Source organism: Cetorhinus maximus, chromosome 13, assembly GCF_964194155.1.
Source record: "Cetorhinus maximus chromosome 13, sCetMax3.hap1.1, whole genome shotgun sequence".
In the NCBI taxonomy this organism is placed as follows: domain Eukaryota; kingdom Metazoa; phylum Chordata; class Chondrichthyes; order Lamniformes; family Cetorhinidae; genus Cetorhinus; species Cetorhinus maximus.
Window position 1 is genome coordinate 42,699,585 of NC_135891.1, and position 17,864 is coordinate 42,717,448.

At 46.7% G+C, this 17,864-nt stretch overlaps 1 protein-coding gene across 2 annotated transcripts in view; it reads right to left on the bottom strand.

Moving 5' to 3' along the window:
• LOC144689184 (opsin-5-like) overlaps positions 1–17,864 on the bottom strand; it is a 77,299-nt gene that overhangs the window by 39,354 nt on the left and 20,081 nt on the right. The window contains exon 2 of one of the 2 annotated variants that reach the window (XM_078556303.1): positions 4,411–4,501. In XM_078556303.1, coding sequence (XP_078412429.1) covers positions 4,411–4,501 — 91 coding nt within the window. Of the gene's footprint in view, positions 1–4,410; positions 4,502–17,864 lie in introns of those variants that run through there. The other variant, XM_078556304.1, reaches the window with a different exon arrangement.

The window sequence follows — 17,864 nt, forward strand, 5'->3', positions numbered from 1 at the left end:
TTGGATAAGGCAATTTGTGGATCTGGCGCTCAGATCTACAGGTCAACTCAGCGTGCCTAGTTTTTAATGTGGGTAAGTGAAGACAGGGTGAGAGAGCTCTAAACAGAGCCTCAGAATCCATGAATTGATAGACTGCTAGATGTGTCAGTTTTGGAAATGACGCAATTAATTCCTATAAATTGTGACTGCCTATGTATTTTCATATTCTAAACCAAATCAATGGCAGAATTTTACCCTTGGCGTGCACCGCACCACGATTTCACGCTGGTGGGCCAATTAAGGACTGCCCAGCGTGATACGTGAGCGGCAGTGCTGAGCACTGCCTGCGCAGTGGGGCGGAGGAGAGTGAGTGGGCCGAGTGTGAACTTCACGCATGTGCGCAACTGAGCGCTGCATAATCTCCCTGAGGCATGGAGCTGCCTCAGGGAGATGAGGAAATATTAAAAGAAAATAAAGAACATAGAAATGTAATAAAACATGCCCCCTCATGTGCCTCTGAGCAGGTTCATGTTTTTAATGAAAAAATTAAGTTTTTATTTTATTTTTATTTGCTTTTGGAAACCTCATCCCGCCCGTGGATGAGGTTTCCAAAAAAATGCAAAGGCCACTTGGCCTTTTCGTATGCCTGCCAAATGTTAGATTGGACAGGCAGCGAAAAGTTGCTAACTTAATGACCTTAACAGGCCTTTTCGTTTTCAGCGGGCACATGCCTGAGATGGCAGCGTGCCCCCCCCGCCCCAACTATCATAGAACTGCCTGTTGACAATGTCAACGCACGTCATTTCACACTTGAGCAGTCAGGCGCGTGCCGAGTGAAAATTTCTGCCCCACAAGTCCAATAACTTATGAGTTTTTAATTGTAACTTTACACATATTATGTATTGCATTTTTCCAGTTATAGGGATGTATTCTTCTCAAGAACCATGTGTGTTATGTGTAAAGAATTATGAATAATGAATAACATCAGGTTAACTAATCATATTTTTGACAGCATTCCTATTCTGTGGGTAAATGAATGGAATAAAAATTGATTATTAAGCTGATGGGTTGCTGCAGCTGAACATGAGTGGTACAGCTGACTGCTATTCATGATTCGATTTGTAATTTGAAACACACCACATAAAAAGGAGCTGATCAGCAGTGAAGGAACGGCACTCATTGTTCACCTCGATGACAGCTGTCCACAAGTGGATGCTTGCTCTGGTGTCTGATCCAACACCTTCTACTGGGGACTTGTGGTGTCTGTGAGCAGGGCCAGAATTAGTGAGGCTCTTCAACCAATCAGATTGAAGAATCCTCACTGAGTCATATAGGGTGGAATTTTTTTGAGGCGTCTCCGCTGGATCTTCCTGCGTATCCCGCTGGACATCCAGCATCTGCTGCCTGATTGATGACTTCAGAGACTCATCATCTGCATCGGATTCAGCATGGTCCTGGCCTCCAGCAATCCTTTGAATGCTGGCGCCCTGGGGACTCTTTGCCTTTGCCAGCTCCTCATGTGAGTGTGCCGTATCCTCCCAGCAGTGAATTACCATCTGAGCCAACAAAATAATGCCCACCAACATCCATGTGTCTGCGCTGGTGCCTGGTTCTGAGAGAGGATGTGATGTGGGTGGATCTAGCTGGGGGTCCTCCTTGGGTGGTAAAGGTGGGTCCTTGGGGTCTTGGCAGCCTCTTGAGGATGGCTCATCTGAGGGAGGAAGACAATATGTCAGTACAGAAAATCATCACATTGTCAATGTGCATGCAAGACAGACTGACACCATGGACAACTGCCTCACAGAGACATTGTGATTGGACAATTAATTGTGACCCTTCCTTAAAAATTCTCATTTGAGACAAGGTGATCCTACATTTATTGCACTCTCCGCCAGTCTCACATCTGGCCACGGGACTCTTACCTTCCTCTGAGGCCTCTGCCTCTCCACGACCTGGAGACCTTGCTCCATGATGGTATACAAGCTCCAAGGCATCCATCTCATATTTGATCATTATGAGGAGGTTGGCCATCCCACCACCCATTTGTGGTTTGCTCAACAGCATTATGGCTTCTCTTCTGAACGGGTAGAAGGGAATTCATTAATCCAACCTCTACCCACAACACCATTCCAATCTGGCCCACCACCCCTGAGATCCAGGTTGAGGTGCACATCAGATTAATGCATCTCAAGGCAAGTGGCCTGGCTGGCGCAGGTTTCAGTGCCATTTGGCACACAGACTCTTGTGCCCCTGAGCACCATGGTGAATGGCCACCCCTTACCACATCTATACACAATTCCATGCCAACTCAGTACTCACTCTTGCGGAGCAAAGAAGATTGTTAAACCTTTTGTGGTACTGTATCCAGGTGTGGTGCACCACGTCATGCCTGCTGACCTGAGCTGCCACCTCCATCCAAACCTTCTTGGTGAGGTGTGGTGGCCTCTTGCCATCCCATGGCATTAGGACTTCACGCCTGGTACTTATTTCCTCGACCAGAATGCATAGGCATTCATTAGAGAACAGGTGGTGGTGGGGGGGGGGGGGGGGGGGGTGTGCAGTGGGTGTGGGGGGGGGGGGGCAGTGGGGGGGCCAGAGCGCCCACCTGCACTGCCCTCCTGTCTGGTATGCCCAGCTGGTGCAGATGCCATAATTATATCCCAAGCTTTAATTTTTTGGCAGCATAGCTCCCTATGTAACCCCTGGCAGCCTTCAGGATGTTGTCTCTGCTGCTTTTAAATACCCCGCTGGGTCCCCATTGGACCTGGTGCCCAACACGCTCCCCCCCTTCCCCCCACCGGGATTGCTTCTCCAAACAAATGCCATGTTTCATGCTGGGCGGCCCTTAATTGGCCATCTGGTGTGAAATCACGCTTCTTCCCCAATATTGGCTGGGAGTAGATTGTGCCTGCCCAACAGGCACAAAATTCAGGCCCAGGAAAGGGTAGAAGAAATTAAACCTCTTCTAACTCCTGGGTAACTATAGTACTGACACCCCCCCCAACCACCCACTGGAGCCCCCGACTACACCACCCACCCCACTGACTACCATCTCCACCCCTCGACTACCCTCCCGCCCATCAACTACCCCCCACCCCACCCCCGACTAGCCGGCCAACCCCCCATGAATATCCACCCACCCTCGACTCCCCGACCAACCCCTACCTCCCTGACTATTCCCCCCCGACTACACTCCCAACCCCTGCCCGCCCTCCCAAAACTCCGACTAGTATCCACCCTGACTAGTCCACCCACTCCCCCGCCAACTAACCCCCAACAACCACCCGACCTACCCTCACTGATTACCTCTGCACTGATCCATTGATCATTCGACACTGCCCCCACCCCACTAACCATCTGCCCAACCCCACTGCTCACCCCACAGATCAGCCAACCCTCAACCCCCGACCATCCGACCTACATCCCACTCCCCGCCCCCAGCACCCACCCCCCCCCGCCCCAGCACCCACCCCCCCCCCCCATCCTACCCACTTACCTTCTCCATGGTTTTGCAAGGTGGCTGAACATTTAAACCTCCCTGCTTTACATCAGCCAGCACTGTAAAGAGGGAGCATGGCTTCCTTTCTCCCAGCTCTCCTGTACTCAACTGAAGGAGTTGGGAACCCGCTGCATTGCACTATTCTCCCCCGGCCCCAGTTGAAAGGTTGGGCGGGAAAGGTGCGGCTGCATTTCAGTGTAAGTAAAAAGAGCGGAGTGACGATCCGACTGTGATTGCCGCCCTTTGTAAGATCTGGCCTAATAAATTTTGTATTAAATGTATGAGGCTTAGCTACAATGCTTATAAATTTCAAATTAAACAAGATGGTTTCTATAAAAAATGTCAAATTCTTATGGCAGTTTGTATAATGACTAATTGAAAATATAGTTAGTGTCATTGCATTAAAGTACTTTGTTATAAAATAACATCAGGATAGAAACAAAATAATACTGATGTGTAATTCATTCTGAATAATGCTTCAATCCACTAATAGATTCTCCACAGACTAATTCAGATCACATAGTAAGGAGCTTCCATGGCATTGGGGTGTATAAATTATTATGTAATTATACTTAAGAGGAATTATATACAATTACATTCTCATTGTTAGAATTAACATTGTAATGTTATTAGCGGAATCTTATTATTCTTAAATTCTCTGCAAAACAAGATAATGCTGCAAAGTGCTGGGGTTAAACTAATATTCAGTGAGATGTCTGGCCAAAAGTTTGAAATTAATTATTTACATTGGAAATCAATCTAATTGCTGTTTTTCTTAATTATTCCACATCGCAGAGTTCATTTTGAATTCAATAATTTAGCCATTATTGATGCTCCTCCCTAATCTGACCATTTAAAATTTACAACATTAAATTTATCAGAGTATATTAAAATGCCTAATGTAGCTTATTATGTTATTAACTGGCTCTTACCATACATGGAATAAATTATTCCAAAAATAATATCTTCTTCCTTTGATATTGATGACAGGAAGATGTTAGTTTCCTCACTGGTATTTCCCATCTGCAAAGGAAGGTTTCATATTTTTTAACTAATTAGTTATTCCAAAATGGTTTCCACCCCTGAAGAATAGAAACTCAGAAAGTTATATAAAGCAGATATTTAAATTATCTTCACTCACTTTATTGTTAAAGTAAATGGAAAATAAACTATCGTTTAGAATCCTGGACTTCCTAATTATCTATTTAAACAGATAATAGGATATGGCAGGAGTGCTTCTGCCGCTTCCACAAGGAGTCGTCCAGGGCACATTTTCCAGTTTTATATTTGGGAAGGAAATAAACATCCGGATGAAGTGAACAGAGGAGGATCAAATGTGGTGAACCAGGTGCCTGTGACATATCCCACCTAATTTCCTGTCTATTAAACCTCAGAAATCCCTAGGGAACACATTTTTTAAAAATTTGTTGATGGGACATCGCTGGCTAGGCTAGCATTTTTTGCCCATCCCTAATTGCCCTTGAGAAGGTGGTGGTGTGCAGCCTTCTTGACCTGCTGCAGTCCATGTGGTGTGGGTGCACCCACAGTGCTGTTAGGGAGGGAGTGAAGGAGCGGCGATATATTTCCAAGTCAGGATGGTGAGCGGCTTGGTGAGGAACTTCCAGGTGCTGGTGTTCTCATGTGTCTGCTGCCTTTGTCCTTTTAGATGGTAATGGTCGTGGGCTTGGAAGGTGCTGTCTAAGAAGCCTTGGTGAGTTCTGGCAGTGCATCTTGTAGATGGTACAAATTGCTGTCACTCTGTGTTGGTGATGGAGGGAGTGAATGTTTGTGCATGTGGTGCCAATCAAGTGAGCTGCTTTGTTCTGGATGGTGTCAAGCTTCTTGAGTGTTGGTGGAGCTGCACTCATCCAGGTAAGTGTAGAGTATTTCATCACACTCCTGATTTGTGCCTTGTATATGGTGGGCAGGCTTTGGGGAGTCAGGAGGTAAGTTACTCACCGCAGGATTCCTGGCCTCTGACCTGCCCTTGTAGCCACAGTATTTATATGGCTAGTCCAGTTCAGTTTCTGATCAATGGTAATCCCTAAAATGTTGTGAGTGGGGGATTCAGTGATGGCAATGCCATTGAATGTCAAGAGGTGATGGTTTGTTTCTCTCTTGTTGGAGATAGTCATTGCCTGGCACTTGTGTGGTGCGAATGTTACTTGCCACTTGTCAGCCCAAGCCTGGATATTGTCCAGGTCTTGTTGCATTTGGACATGGACTGCTTCAGTATCGGAGGAATTGCGAATGGTGCTGAACATTGTGCGATCATCAGCGAACATCCCCACTTCTGACCTTATGACGGAAGGAAAGTCATTGATAAATCAGCTGAAGATGGATCTGTCTAGGACACTACCCCAAGGAACTCCTGCAGTGATGTCCTGGAACTGAGATGATTGACCTCCAACAACCACAACCTCTTCCATTGTGTTAGGTATGACTTCAACCAATGGAGAGTTTTCCCACTGATTCCAGTTTTGCTAGGGCTCCTTGATGCCACACTTGGTCAAATGTTGTCTTGATGTCAAGGGCAGTCACACTCACCTCACCTCTGGAGTTCAGCTCTTTTGTCCATGTTTGAACCAAGGCTGTAATGAGGTCAGGAGCTGAGTGGCCCTGGCAGAACCCAAACTGAGCATCAGTGAGCAGGTTATTGTCAAGCAAGTGCTGCTTGATAGCACTGTTGATCACCCCTTCCATCACCTTACTGATGATCAAGAGTACACTGATGGGGCAGTAATTGGCTGGGTTGGATTTGTACTGTTTTTTGTGTACAGGGCATTCCTGGGCAATTTTCCACACAGGTAGATGCCAGTGTTGTAGCTGTACTGGAACAGCTTGGCTAGGGGTGTGGCAAATTTTGGAGCACAAGTCTTCAGTAGTATTGCTGGAATATGGTCAGGGCCCATAGCATTTGCAGTATCCAGTGCCTTCAGCCATTTCTTTATATCACGTGGAGTGAATCGAACTGGCTGAAGACTGGCATCTGTGATGCTGGGTACCTCTGGAGGAGGCTGAGATGGATCATCCACTCGGCACTTCTGGCTGAAGATTGTTGCAAATACTTCAGACTTAACTTTTGCACTGATGTGCTGGGCTCCCTCATCATTGAGGATGGCGATATTTGTGGAGCCTCGTCCTCCAGTGAATTGTTTAATTGTCCACCATGATTCACGACTGGATGTGGCAGGACTGCAGAACTTAGATCAGATCCATTGGTTGTGGAATCACTTAGCTCTGTCTATCACTTGCTGCTTATGCTGTTTGGCATGCAAGTAGTCCTGTGTTATAGATTCACCAGGTTAACACCTTATTTTTAGGTATGCCTTCTGCTCCTCCTGGCATGCCCTCCTACACGCTTTATTGAACCAGGGTTGATCCCCTGGCTTGATGCTAATGGTAGAGTGGGGGATATGCCAGGCCATGAGGTTACGCATTGTGGTTGAGTACATTTCTGCTGCTGTTGATGGCCCACAGCACCTCATGGATGCTGTGGACCATTAGTCTTGACTTGTTAGATCTGTTCGAAATCTATCCCATTTAACACAAATGAGTAGAGATCTGGCATTCACTGATTTCTTACCTTTGCACCAAGGAACTGGGCGTAACCTTGGTGCACATGAGACGAAACTAAGCACTGTGATGTGTTCAGCTACTCTGCTCATACTCCATAAAGATAAAAAGTAATAGAGGACACAAACTTAAAGGGGGTGAAATTCGTCTTGGGCAAAATGCAAAGCGGGGAATAGCAAATCAGCAGCCCGTTTTATACCTTGCCCAATTTTCTATGGGCAAGTAACGTGAAATGGTTCTTAAAGTCACTGATGAGAATTAACTGCCACTGTCCAAGATGAGTTTCACCCCGAGAGTGTGTTAAGTAGGACGGTACTTACAGCAGTTTCTTGCTTCCCTGCTCTAAGTATCAGGGTGCAGCTTAAGAACTTGAAATTTTTGTAGTGATGGTCCTGTCATATCTTGAAGAGGATCGATGGTCTGGTTATATTGTTTCATTGCTGTAGAGCTGTGGTACCATTAACTATACTTCCCTAATAAAAGGAAAAAGTGTTTATATTGCCTTGCCTAGTTTAGTCCTTTAGTAATTTATTTGTTGCTGGCTAGTTATGGGAACAATATTATCCTTCACTTAATATCTTATCATTTTTGGACAGGGCTGCAATTGCAAATTTGAACTAAATCCCTCAGCATTGCACATTTAAACAAAGTAATGCAGCAGCATTATTATTGTCAATTATACAATCAGCTAAATTTGATGAGCAAAACATTCACAAAAGGAAAAAGATGGTCACTACTGATCGCTGGTAAAAATATTTTCTTTGATATGTTATCCAGAAAAATAAAGGGAACACTGGCTGGGATTTTACGGTCCCGTCGCGGTGGGGACAGGGCCATAAAATCCGGCGAGCCATTCTAAATTCCCATTGGCGTCGGCGGGAGCGGAAAATCCCGCTGCTGTAAAACTCCGCGGACTAAGCTTCCCCACACGCGTATTAGCATTCACGGAATCAGATTTATAAAGGGTAAAACTTACATCCCCCAAGTATTTTACAGCTTTGTTTACAGTTTACCATTCCTTGGCACTTCCGTTTTGTAGCTAACCACTTCACTATTAAATAGTAATCAAATATTGTTAATTATTTTAATTCATTAAAACTTGTGCTAACAGTGGGCGGAATTTTTTGCTCATTGGGAGGGCACGTGCCCGACCCGAACGAGCATAAAATGACACGCGATGACGTCAGGCGAGCGTCCCGGCGTCATCACGCATCCGAGCAATATTACAATCGGCGGGTGTGCGCTGGATTCAGAGCCACGCCAGCCATTTATTAACAGGCCAGATAAAGCCCTTGACAACCCAACTGACGGCGATTTAACATAGCTCGTGTGATTTTTCACTTGTCGCATAGGCAAAACAGGCAGGCAGCCAGCCCACAATTTGCAAAACCTCATCCACAGGCGGGATAAGAAGGGTCAGCAGCATTGCCACTGTGAGTAGTGAGGAGTTATGGAGATAACTTGCTGCTGGTGACTTATTGAGACTTGGCAGCTTAATCTCTGATTGGGGCTTCATTCTTAGCATTTCCAGGCTTCATTTCTGGAATCATTGGTGTCTTCCTGGCCCCCTGAGGATTTAGACTGTGTGGACCCTTACAGGTATCAGACAGCCTTCCCTTATCCTGGTAATAGGTATTGTGCTCTCCGCTGGAGGCACCACCTTTGAGGAGGAAGAGAGAGACAGAAGGGAGAGGAGGCCACATGTCAGCTTCCAGGGGATGAACATGTGGGAAGAGAGGCGCAGGCACAAGGGGCGCAGGACCAGTTGGTAGTCCAAGGCGGAAGAGGCCGCAGAAGATGCCACCATCCTGCTGCCAGGGTTTACAGGTGATGATGCAGTTACTTCAATATGTCCGACATGCAATGCCAAAGGAGACTGTCTCTCCAGGGAGACAGTGACTTCCATTTGTCAGATGATCAGGCCTGAGATCAGCTCCGACTTTGTGGGTGGACACCCCATGTCAGTGTCTCTAAAGGTCATAGTGGCCCTCAGCTTCTATGCCTCTGGCTCCTTCCAGGGATCAGTGGATCTGTGTGGAGTCTCCCAATCAGCTGTCCACAGTTGCATCAAGTTGGTGACAGAAGCTCGCATCAGGCAGGCATTGACTTTCATTCATTTCTGTCCGGACGAGACCAGCCAGGCTGAGCAAGCCAGAGGCTTTGCAATGATTGCTGCATCTAGGGTGCCATCAACTGCACACATCTGACCATCAAAGCGCTAGTAGGTGAGTCCAGTGCCTTCATCAACAGGAAGGGCTTCCACTCCATGAAAGTGCAGATAGTGTGTGATCACAGGATGCATATTCTGCAGGTCTGTGCAAGGTACCCAGGCAGCCCCATGACACTTACATCCTGAGGCACTCCCATGCGCCGAGGCTCTTCAGCGCTCCAGCCCCGACTGGATGGATGGCTGCTTGAAAAGGCGCTTCATGACGCCTCTCCGCCACCCAAGAACAGAAGCAGAGAAGCGTGACAATACAAGTCACATACAATACAAGCCTCCACAAGGGCTGTGGTAGAGAGAACAATAGGTCCTCTCAAGGTGCGCTTCCAATGCCTGGGATGTTCAGGAGGCGCACTGCAATACCCCCCAGAGTGGGTGTCACTGATAGTAGTTGCCTGCTGGGCTCTCCACCAACTGGCACTGGCCAGGGGGAAGCCTCTGGTGGAAGAGGATGTTGATGCAGCTGTACAGACCCCAGAGGATGAATCCAGTAGTGAGTCAGAAGTGAAGCACGGTGAGGAGAATCTGAGGGCGTGGAGCCAGCTCTCAGTAGCCTCCAGGGAGGCAGGGGCACCCGGGATGCCTTGATCCAATGCTCCTTCAGCTAGGCTGCCAGATAAGAACTACCACCTTATGCTAGGGCTGCCGTCTCCATCCTGGGTCGCAGAAATGACCCTTTCCTTGGCCCCCAAGATACACTTAGTGCCTGTGCAATAAAGTTTCGAGCCACCCACATCCAGCATTACATATTGGCCTACCCTGCACCTACAAAACAGATGAAGCATACTCAGGCCAATAACACAAAAGCAAATGTAATTTAATGTTGGAAATCACAGTATTGAATAGAACAATATCCATACTGGTAGTCACACCATTAAAAAAAGAAAAGCAAAATGGGGTAACAAAAGATCACCCGTCACCAGTCCTTCTTGTGCTTAAGGTGCTTTAGACTTATGGTTATGGGTGCTACATCTAGGTGCTTCCCCCTTGCTGGCACCGGCCTTGGCGACAGCCTAGTGACTTTGCTGCCTAGTTGGTCTTGATGACCTTGGCGGCCGTCCTCTGGCCAGTGGAGCCTGTGCTGGCCCCACCTGGGAGGGAACGGCTAGTACCATGGCTGGCATTTCCCCAGTCACCGCAGCCTCATCAGATGCCAGATGGGTGGAGGAGCTGCTGCCATCTTCCAGAGCGCCCTGAGAGGAGCCCGCAGAGACGACAAGCAGCTCGTGCACCAATGTGAGGTCTCTGTGGACTTCCCTGCTCACCATTGATGGATGGGCACCTAGCTGGGATACTGGGTGGCCCATCCATCTCATACACGGACAGTGACCAGCTGAGGTCAGTGCCTGTGTGAGGGCTTGCAGGCCTGAGCGCAACCCCAGGAACCCCTGATTCTGTTCCTGGAGCTGCCTCTCCATGAGAGTCACCAGTCTCTCCATGGAGGAGGCATTGCACTCAGCCAAGAGGGTCAACACAGTGCTCACCTACACAGGGACTCCTCCACAATGCATACCCTCTTGGATCTCCGCCAGATCCTCCCACACACCCTGCTGGACATCCAACACCTGCTGCTTAACGGATGACTCTAGAGGCTCATCATCTGCCTTCGACTGAGCATTATTCTGGTCTTCAGCAGTACTCCAACTGCCGGCGTCCTGGGCACTCTCTGCCTCCGCCTGCTCCTCAAGCGAGTGTGAAGTGCCCTCACCAAGGTGCACCGAGAAACTAGCCACTGAACTAATGCCCACCGAGATGCTGGTATCTGCGCAGGTGCCTGGTTCAGAGAGTGGCTGTGATGCAGGTTCTTGGGGACACCTCCAGTGTCAGGGGTGGCCCTTCAGGGCCTGGAGGGCAAACGCCCGCTGGTGAACCTAAATGGGAAAAAAAGGGCATGTCATTAGTTAAAGTCATCACACAAGACAAGGGAGATCTGCATCATGGTGCCCTCACCTTTCAATGATCAATGGGGATTCCAGGTTCGAGGCTCACATCAATGAAGAGACGATGCTAGAATGGTTGCACAAGCCGAAATTCTCACCTCTGTGCACTGCACTCTTACCTTCGTCTTACACCCCAGCCTCTCCGCTGCTGCTTGACCGAGGTGCATGGCGCCTCTCGAGCTCCAAGGCCTCCTGCTCGTACCGGGAGAGGATGAGGAGGTGTGGGGGTCCCCGACCAGTCCGCAACCTCTCAATATCGTTATGGGTCATCTTCTCCTGAATGGACAAAGGAGCATTGATTAGTCGACTCTCTACCTGCAGCGCCATTGCTGAGGAGCACCTTTCAGGGCACATCCGAGTCGTGGCTCTCGAGGTGCACGACACTCAGTCGAAGCAGCCAGGGCTCAGCCTCTTGGCCAGTTCCAGCGTGATTGACAGTTGGCACTCAGGCTCTAACACCCTTGAGCTCCACGGGGGGACGGCCAGCCCAAAACAATTGAACACACTGACCCACGTCAACACGGTACTCACCCTTCCTGAGCGCAGCAGGTCATTGAAGTGCTTCCAGCAACGCACCACATCGTGGCTGCTCACCTGGCCTTCCACCTTCTTTCATGCCCTCTTTGTGAGGTGCAGTGGCTCCCTCCTCCTATCTCTGGGGACAAGGGTATCCCTTCTGGCAGCCACCTCCTCCAGGAGGGCAGCAAGGCTCTCATCGGAAAAAGAGGGGGCTGAGTGCCCAGCCAACCTCACCTCCCGCCTGGTCTCTGCATCCTCGTTTGCAGCCATGGTGCTGCAGCAACTCCGATGCGGGCAGCCTCCCTGGGGCTGCCTGCGCCGTTTTTGAACCGGCCGCCAGGTCGCCATTGGACCCGGTGGACAACAGGCCCCCACCCCCGCCCGCCCCTTCTCGGAGGTTCTCCAGCCGGCGTTCACGCTGGGCGGGACTTAATTGGCCCACCAGCATGAAATCGAGGTCCGGCCCCGATCACGGGTGGCAGTCAGCTTCCCAACCGCTCCACCCGCACCCCCCGCCAAACCTGCCCAACGAGGGCAAAATTTTGCCCAGTGTGTTTCTTGAAAGCATGTTAAGTGTGCGATGTCATGCAACATAAAACTTCATTCTGCAACTATAAAATATGAAGAAATTATTTATAAAAGATATTAAAAATAGTATAGCCCTCATAATAATATTGCATTGAGCAATTATAATTTAGCAAACTCATTAATGAGTTCCTATTGCATTCTGCCATCTGCTACTTTTTAAGTTATTTGAAATAAAATCCAAACCCATTAACTTTAATTGCTAATACCTCACTGTGAGTTCAACACAATAGTGTGTTTTTCAAAAATATACTTTTGTTGCAGATTATGTAACAGCCTACAATCAAAGAGATAAATTAAATATAGACAACCTGAAAATGTTAAAAACTCCATAATATTTCTGTTTGTTTCTAATCTTGCCTTCTCTTCGCAAAACTTTGAAAAACAGATGTAGGGCAAAATTGACAAAGTTTTTTCCACAAATGGAATACATTAAAATTCTCTGCCGCATCAAAAACGACCCAGAGGATTTTGTGAATCAAAAACAGATATCAAGTGAAAGGCTCAAAGCAAAAGGCTCTTCCTCCAATTGCTTGGCCAATTCAGTGCACTATTATTCCAGTGAACTCTGACATACTGAGCTATAGTCCTCAGTATAGCATCCTCCCACAACATCTGATATGATGTACAAACTGCAGGTGGTGTCACCATGCACCCCTTGCTTTCCAGCCATCCACGCACTCCCATCCTTCACCTTTCTTCCCCCAATCTTCCCCTTGTGCATTTATGCTTTCAGGGAACCAGGATCTGCCACCTGGTCAACCAGTGCAGCCTCAGAATGAAAAGCAAGAAGCAGAACACACTTCTGAGGAAGAAGCACCATCAAGTGACCTGACACTCACAGCCACCAGCTCAGATTCTAGCATTGCAAATAGAGGGTTGTATAGAGTCGGGATCTTCATGTGATGACTCACCAGGGAAAAGCAAGCAGCCGCAAGGCAGGGGATAGTGCGTGTGCCAGTTGCCCAGAGGGTGAGGTGACAGACGTGCTCTGCTGCAGAAGGCACCATGATGGGGCAGTCTATTGGACAACATTGATAGGTATGAACACAGAAATGCTCAGTGCATTGGCAGGCCTGCTAGAGAACCTGTTGTCACCATCAAGGAGCGTGGAGGAGTCTGGCTCCAACCTGGCACAGGACTTGGAGCCAATATTTTCTAGCATGGTAGCACTTGCTAACTTCATGACACTTGTAGACCCAGCCATGATGTAATGTTTGATAGACAATGTCTCAGCCCCCAATACAGCTGAATCTACCCAATGTCTGGGTGCTGTAGTGGAAGCTCCAACTGAGGTCATGAAACCTCTGCTTGTTGCTCTGCAAGTCCAGTTTGCTGCCATCATGGCTATGGATACCAGTGGTCAAAGAGACTTGTAGGGTCTCTTACAGTGCTGGAATTCCTTTTAGTTCATGAAAATATCCAATTTGACAGGAAACGGATGTAAGGCAATGTGTGTGCAGTCAATGGCACCCTGCCCTATTGAGAAGGCTGCAATCTGAACAAAGCTTCATGCTTGCTCTGTCTGCTTGCCTCTGGCAAGTGGGAATGAGATGAAGCTGTCTCCCTTTATAAAGAGAGCCTCAGTGACCTCCCTTATGCAGCAGTTTACTGTAAACTGTGAGATGTTGCTTATGTTGCCAGCAGCTGCCTAGAAGGAGCCAGGTGTATAAAAGAGCCAGAGCCACTTTGGCAGCCACAGACAATGCAGTTCTTGCCCTGTTTTATGGTTGTAGCTGTGGATGTAGCATTTTGCAGGTTTCATTCTGTTGTAGGGTGTTGGTTACAGTTTGGTAGGTCTGAAGAAGTCTTCATAGTCATACATAGGTTAACTGTAAGTCTTTATTGACTCTTAGGACTCTTTACAAATATATAGGAAAGGATACAAGCTAGGAGCTGTCTCCATGCTTGTTGGTACACACAGCTCTGTCCAACACTCAACTGACTCTGGGTGAAGGTTTTGTGCTCTGTTACATCACTGTGTGGGCGGTACTGTACTCAGTCCCACATTAACCCTATATGTGCCAGACCATTATACTACACATCCATGACCTCTTTAGTGAAATGAAAAAATCTCAACCATTGGTCATTGCTGATAATGAGATAAGAGAATTGCTCCCTAAAAACCCTTGGTGAATATAACAATCTGATGAGTGCCCTCCAATTCCCCTACTTCTTCCTCTTCTAGCAGTTTGCCATGCTCTGCATAACCTCTGTTTATTTTTACAGTTATATTCAATTCCAAGTGGACAGCCTCTAAGCCACCAGCATCAGGAAGCAACTTACTTCAGTACAAGCTTTTAAATCAACAAAAAGTACTTCAGCACCAGCCAAACCACTTCCTGTAGACCACTGAAAGTTTAGGCAACCAAAGCTCCAAAAATGGATGCAAATGCATGAGCAGATAGAAGAAATAATCCAGCTGCTGACCTGTAAATAGTTCACGATCCTGATGTGGGTGTGCAGTCCATCAGGTTAAGTCAGGGCTGGGGCATGGCATTTGAAAATGGCAACATGGGCTTCAGATCAGCATTCCACATTGTCTGATGTCATTATCTGCCTGTTCTGCACACTGTCATTGATTGTTCCTTAGTGCATGCAAACCCTTTCACTAAGATGGTCTTTGCTGCACTTCCCATTGGAAGTGTGTGCATGCATCCTGGACGTCATTTAAGAAGCTGCAAAGGACCTAAACACAGGCATTACTGAGCCAAATTTCTCCTCAAACTACTATGAGAGCACCAGAAGATTAAATGTATACTTGCCAACGGCCCTGGTGCATGACTGGCAGTACTAATGCATGGGGAAACCGAACATAAGTTTCACTGAAACACCTACAGGAGACACGAATGTATAACTCCCAAATTACCACAAGATGTGAACAACTTAGGTGGCCAAAATGGAACACAAAAATCAGTCTTCTCTTTTTCAGCTTCTAACAACAATGTATGTTACAAATTATTGTGCTATTAACTACAAAAATGACATTGTCATGGAATAGAAAGCATCAAACAGGAAATTGTTGCTTTTCAACCTAACCTCATTTTTAATATCAGGTAAATGCTCAGCACATCTTTGTAAATGTATAGCTCTGGAGCTCTCTCCAGGCTGTGAGAATGTGATCTACAGATCAAAGCAGTACGAATGTACTGATGGTTGCAAAACACATTATATAGCTACTGATCTAAGGCCAGTAGTGTATGATAAAAGCAAACTGAAAGTCAGTATTAAGAACTAAACAAGTTATTTGGGCCTTGTTCAAGAGCAATCCTAAACTAATCCCATGCTCTGCTATCTCCCAATATCTCGGTATCAGCCTCTACTTCAAATGCTTATCTATTCTTCTTTTAAAAGATACATTGATCGCTGCCTCAATTACTTCCTGTGTTAATTCTTATCAGGTTAACTAGTGCTTTTTGTGAAATAGTCTTTGTTCAGCATTCACAGATTTAAGCATTAAAGAACAGCGGTCAGGTATTTCCACACACATTGTTGCAGTTCAATACTACTAACAGGTGGTTGAAACAAAATGAAGTCAGGGTGCGATTCTTGTGCAGTGTCTGCTGCATAAGCCTAAAGAGGCCGGTGGCAAGATTGCAAAAAATTGGTCCACTGCCTCATTAGTAAAGTGCTGGCAAGCTGCAGGCAGCAGTTAGAGTCCTGAAGCAGTTTGCTTCTGTGCAAGGAGGCAGGAGAGAGGCTAGAAGGACAGCAAGATCAGCTGCTGGGATTGATGGCTAAAGGGGACAAGTGGATCCTTCTGGGGGGTCAAAAGAAAGGAAAGGTGGCTGGCAGTGGCCAGTTGTAATGTGGAGCCAGGCAGATCCCACCAATTTTTGAAGGCTCGATATTCAGGAAATAAAAATTGTTTTACTTATCTGGCAGCTTCCAGCGGTTCCCTCGATAGCAAATGCTGCAGTCTGTCATGAACCAATTTCGTAAAGGAGCCTGAATCATACATTAGACCCATTCCCTATGGGAGGTTAATGCCAATTTCAGGTGGGAGCCCATTAATGATGACAGGGTGGTCTAAGCAATATGTAATACTGCTCACTCCTGGCATAGAATGAATGTACACATTCTGCACACCCTTTGATGCCTGTTTTGGGATTGTCTGCAAACAGATCTCTAGCCAGGGGCTCAGATTTGTGTTTAGTATAATATTCACTGCACACACTCCCTACATAGCTTTTTAATGACTCAAATTATAACAAAGCGAATGATATAGTGATGCAGGATTGGGTTACGTGATTGTGGTAATCTGAAGTTTAATATACCTTTAAGAACAATGTTATAACAAGATCACATGACCTTATTATCCAATGACAGAGTAGCATAGGCTACCTTAGTTGTCTTAGTCTGTAGTCAGTAGTTAGTAGTCCAGAGAAAGAGTCTGTAATGTAGGGACAAGGTTTTAGTTGTAAGTACACAAGTGTAGTTGCTGAATTCCTTTGTGAATAAATAGAATGTGTTCCATGTAAGAACTGTGTACTGATCTACTATGTCTATGGTACCAACTCGCTCATCCCGAAACAAGTGTGCAACCCGGATCCATTAGTCCAACCAAACTCATGACCAGGACCCAGCAAACTGGCGATGATGTGAAAATCAGCAAGAAAAAGTGAGGAAAGAAATCAAGTGAACCAAAATCAGGCTGTGCCTCACACAGTAATTGTAAGTAGAATTTCCGTCCCAATCAGTGAAGCAGTCCCCTCGAAGTTTGGAAGAGTTGATCCTTTTGACCCAACAGTGGATGATTGGTCTTATTATGTTGAATGCCTCACATTCTTTTTCCAAGCTAACGGCATTGTGGGGGAGGAGAAGAAGCGTGCAATCCTCTTATCCACGTGTGAGAGTAAGACTTATGGATTGATCTGAAGTTTAATGGCACTCAGTGCCCCGGATTCAAAAAGCTTTGATGATTTAGTGAACCTTGTGAAGAGTCATTACCAGCCCAAGCCCTTGGTAATGATGCAACGGTTCAAATTTAACTCAAGAAATAGAGCTCCAGGGGAGACAGTTGCTTGTTATGTGGCAAGTCTAAAACAGTTAACAGAATACTGTGAGTTTGGTACATCTATAAATTAAAAGCTTAGAGATCGTTTGGTGTGCAGTATAAATGAAGATACGATTCAGAAGGGATTACTGTCTGAAACAAATTTGGATTTTCAGTTGGTGCAGGAAAGAGCATTGGCTATGGAAGGCACAGTGAGGGACTCAAAAGTCATACAGGGAGCGCAAAATGACGCCATCCTCCATGTTGGGCAGGGAGCCCCAGCCAAAAAGATCACGAAAATGTATAGCTGTGATGAGAAGCGGGAAGCAGCCACAGCTTACAGACAAATAAAAGGAAATGACTTAGCAGCGAAAACATGGAATAATGGTAACAGAGGTGGAAGCAGACAACCTTGTGATGAATTGAAGTTTAAGAAAATCGAATGTTTTTACTGTCATCGAAATGGACACCTCATGAGACATTGCAAGGATAGAATCAGGCAGACTTTCCATCAAAAAAAACCCAGGAGATTCATAACACAGAAGA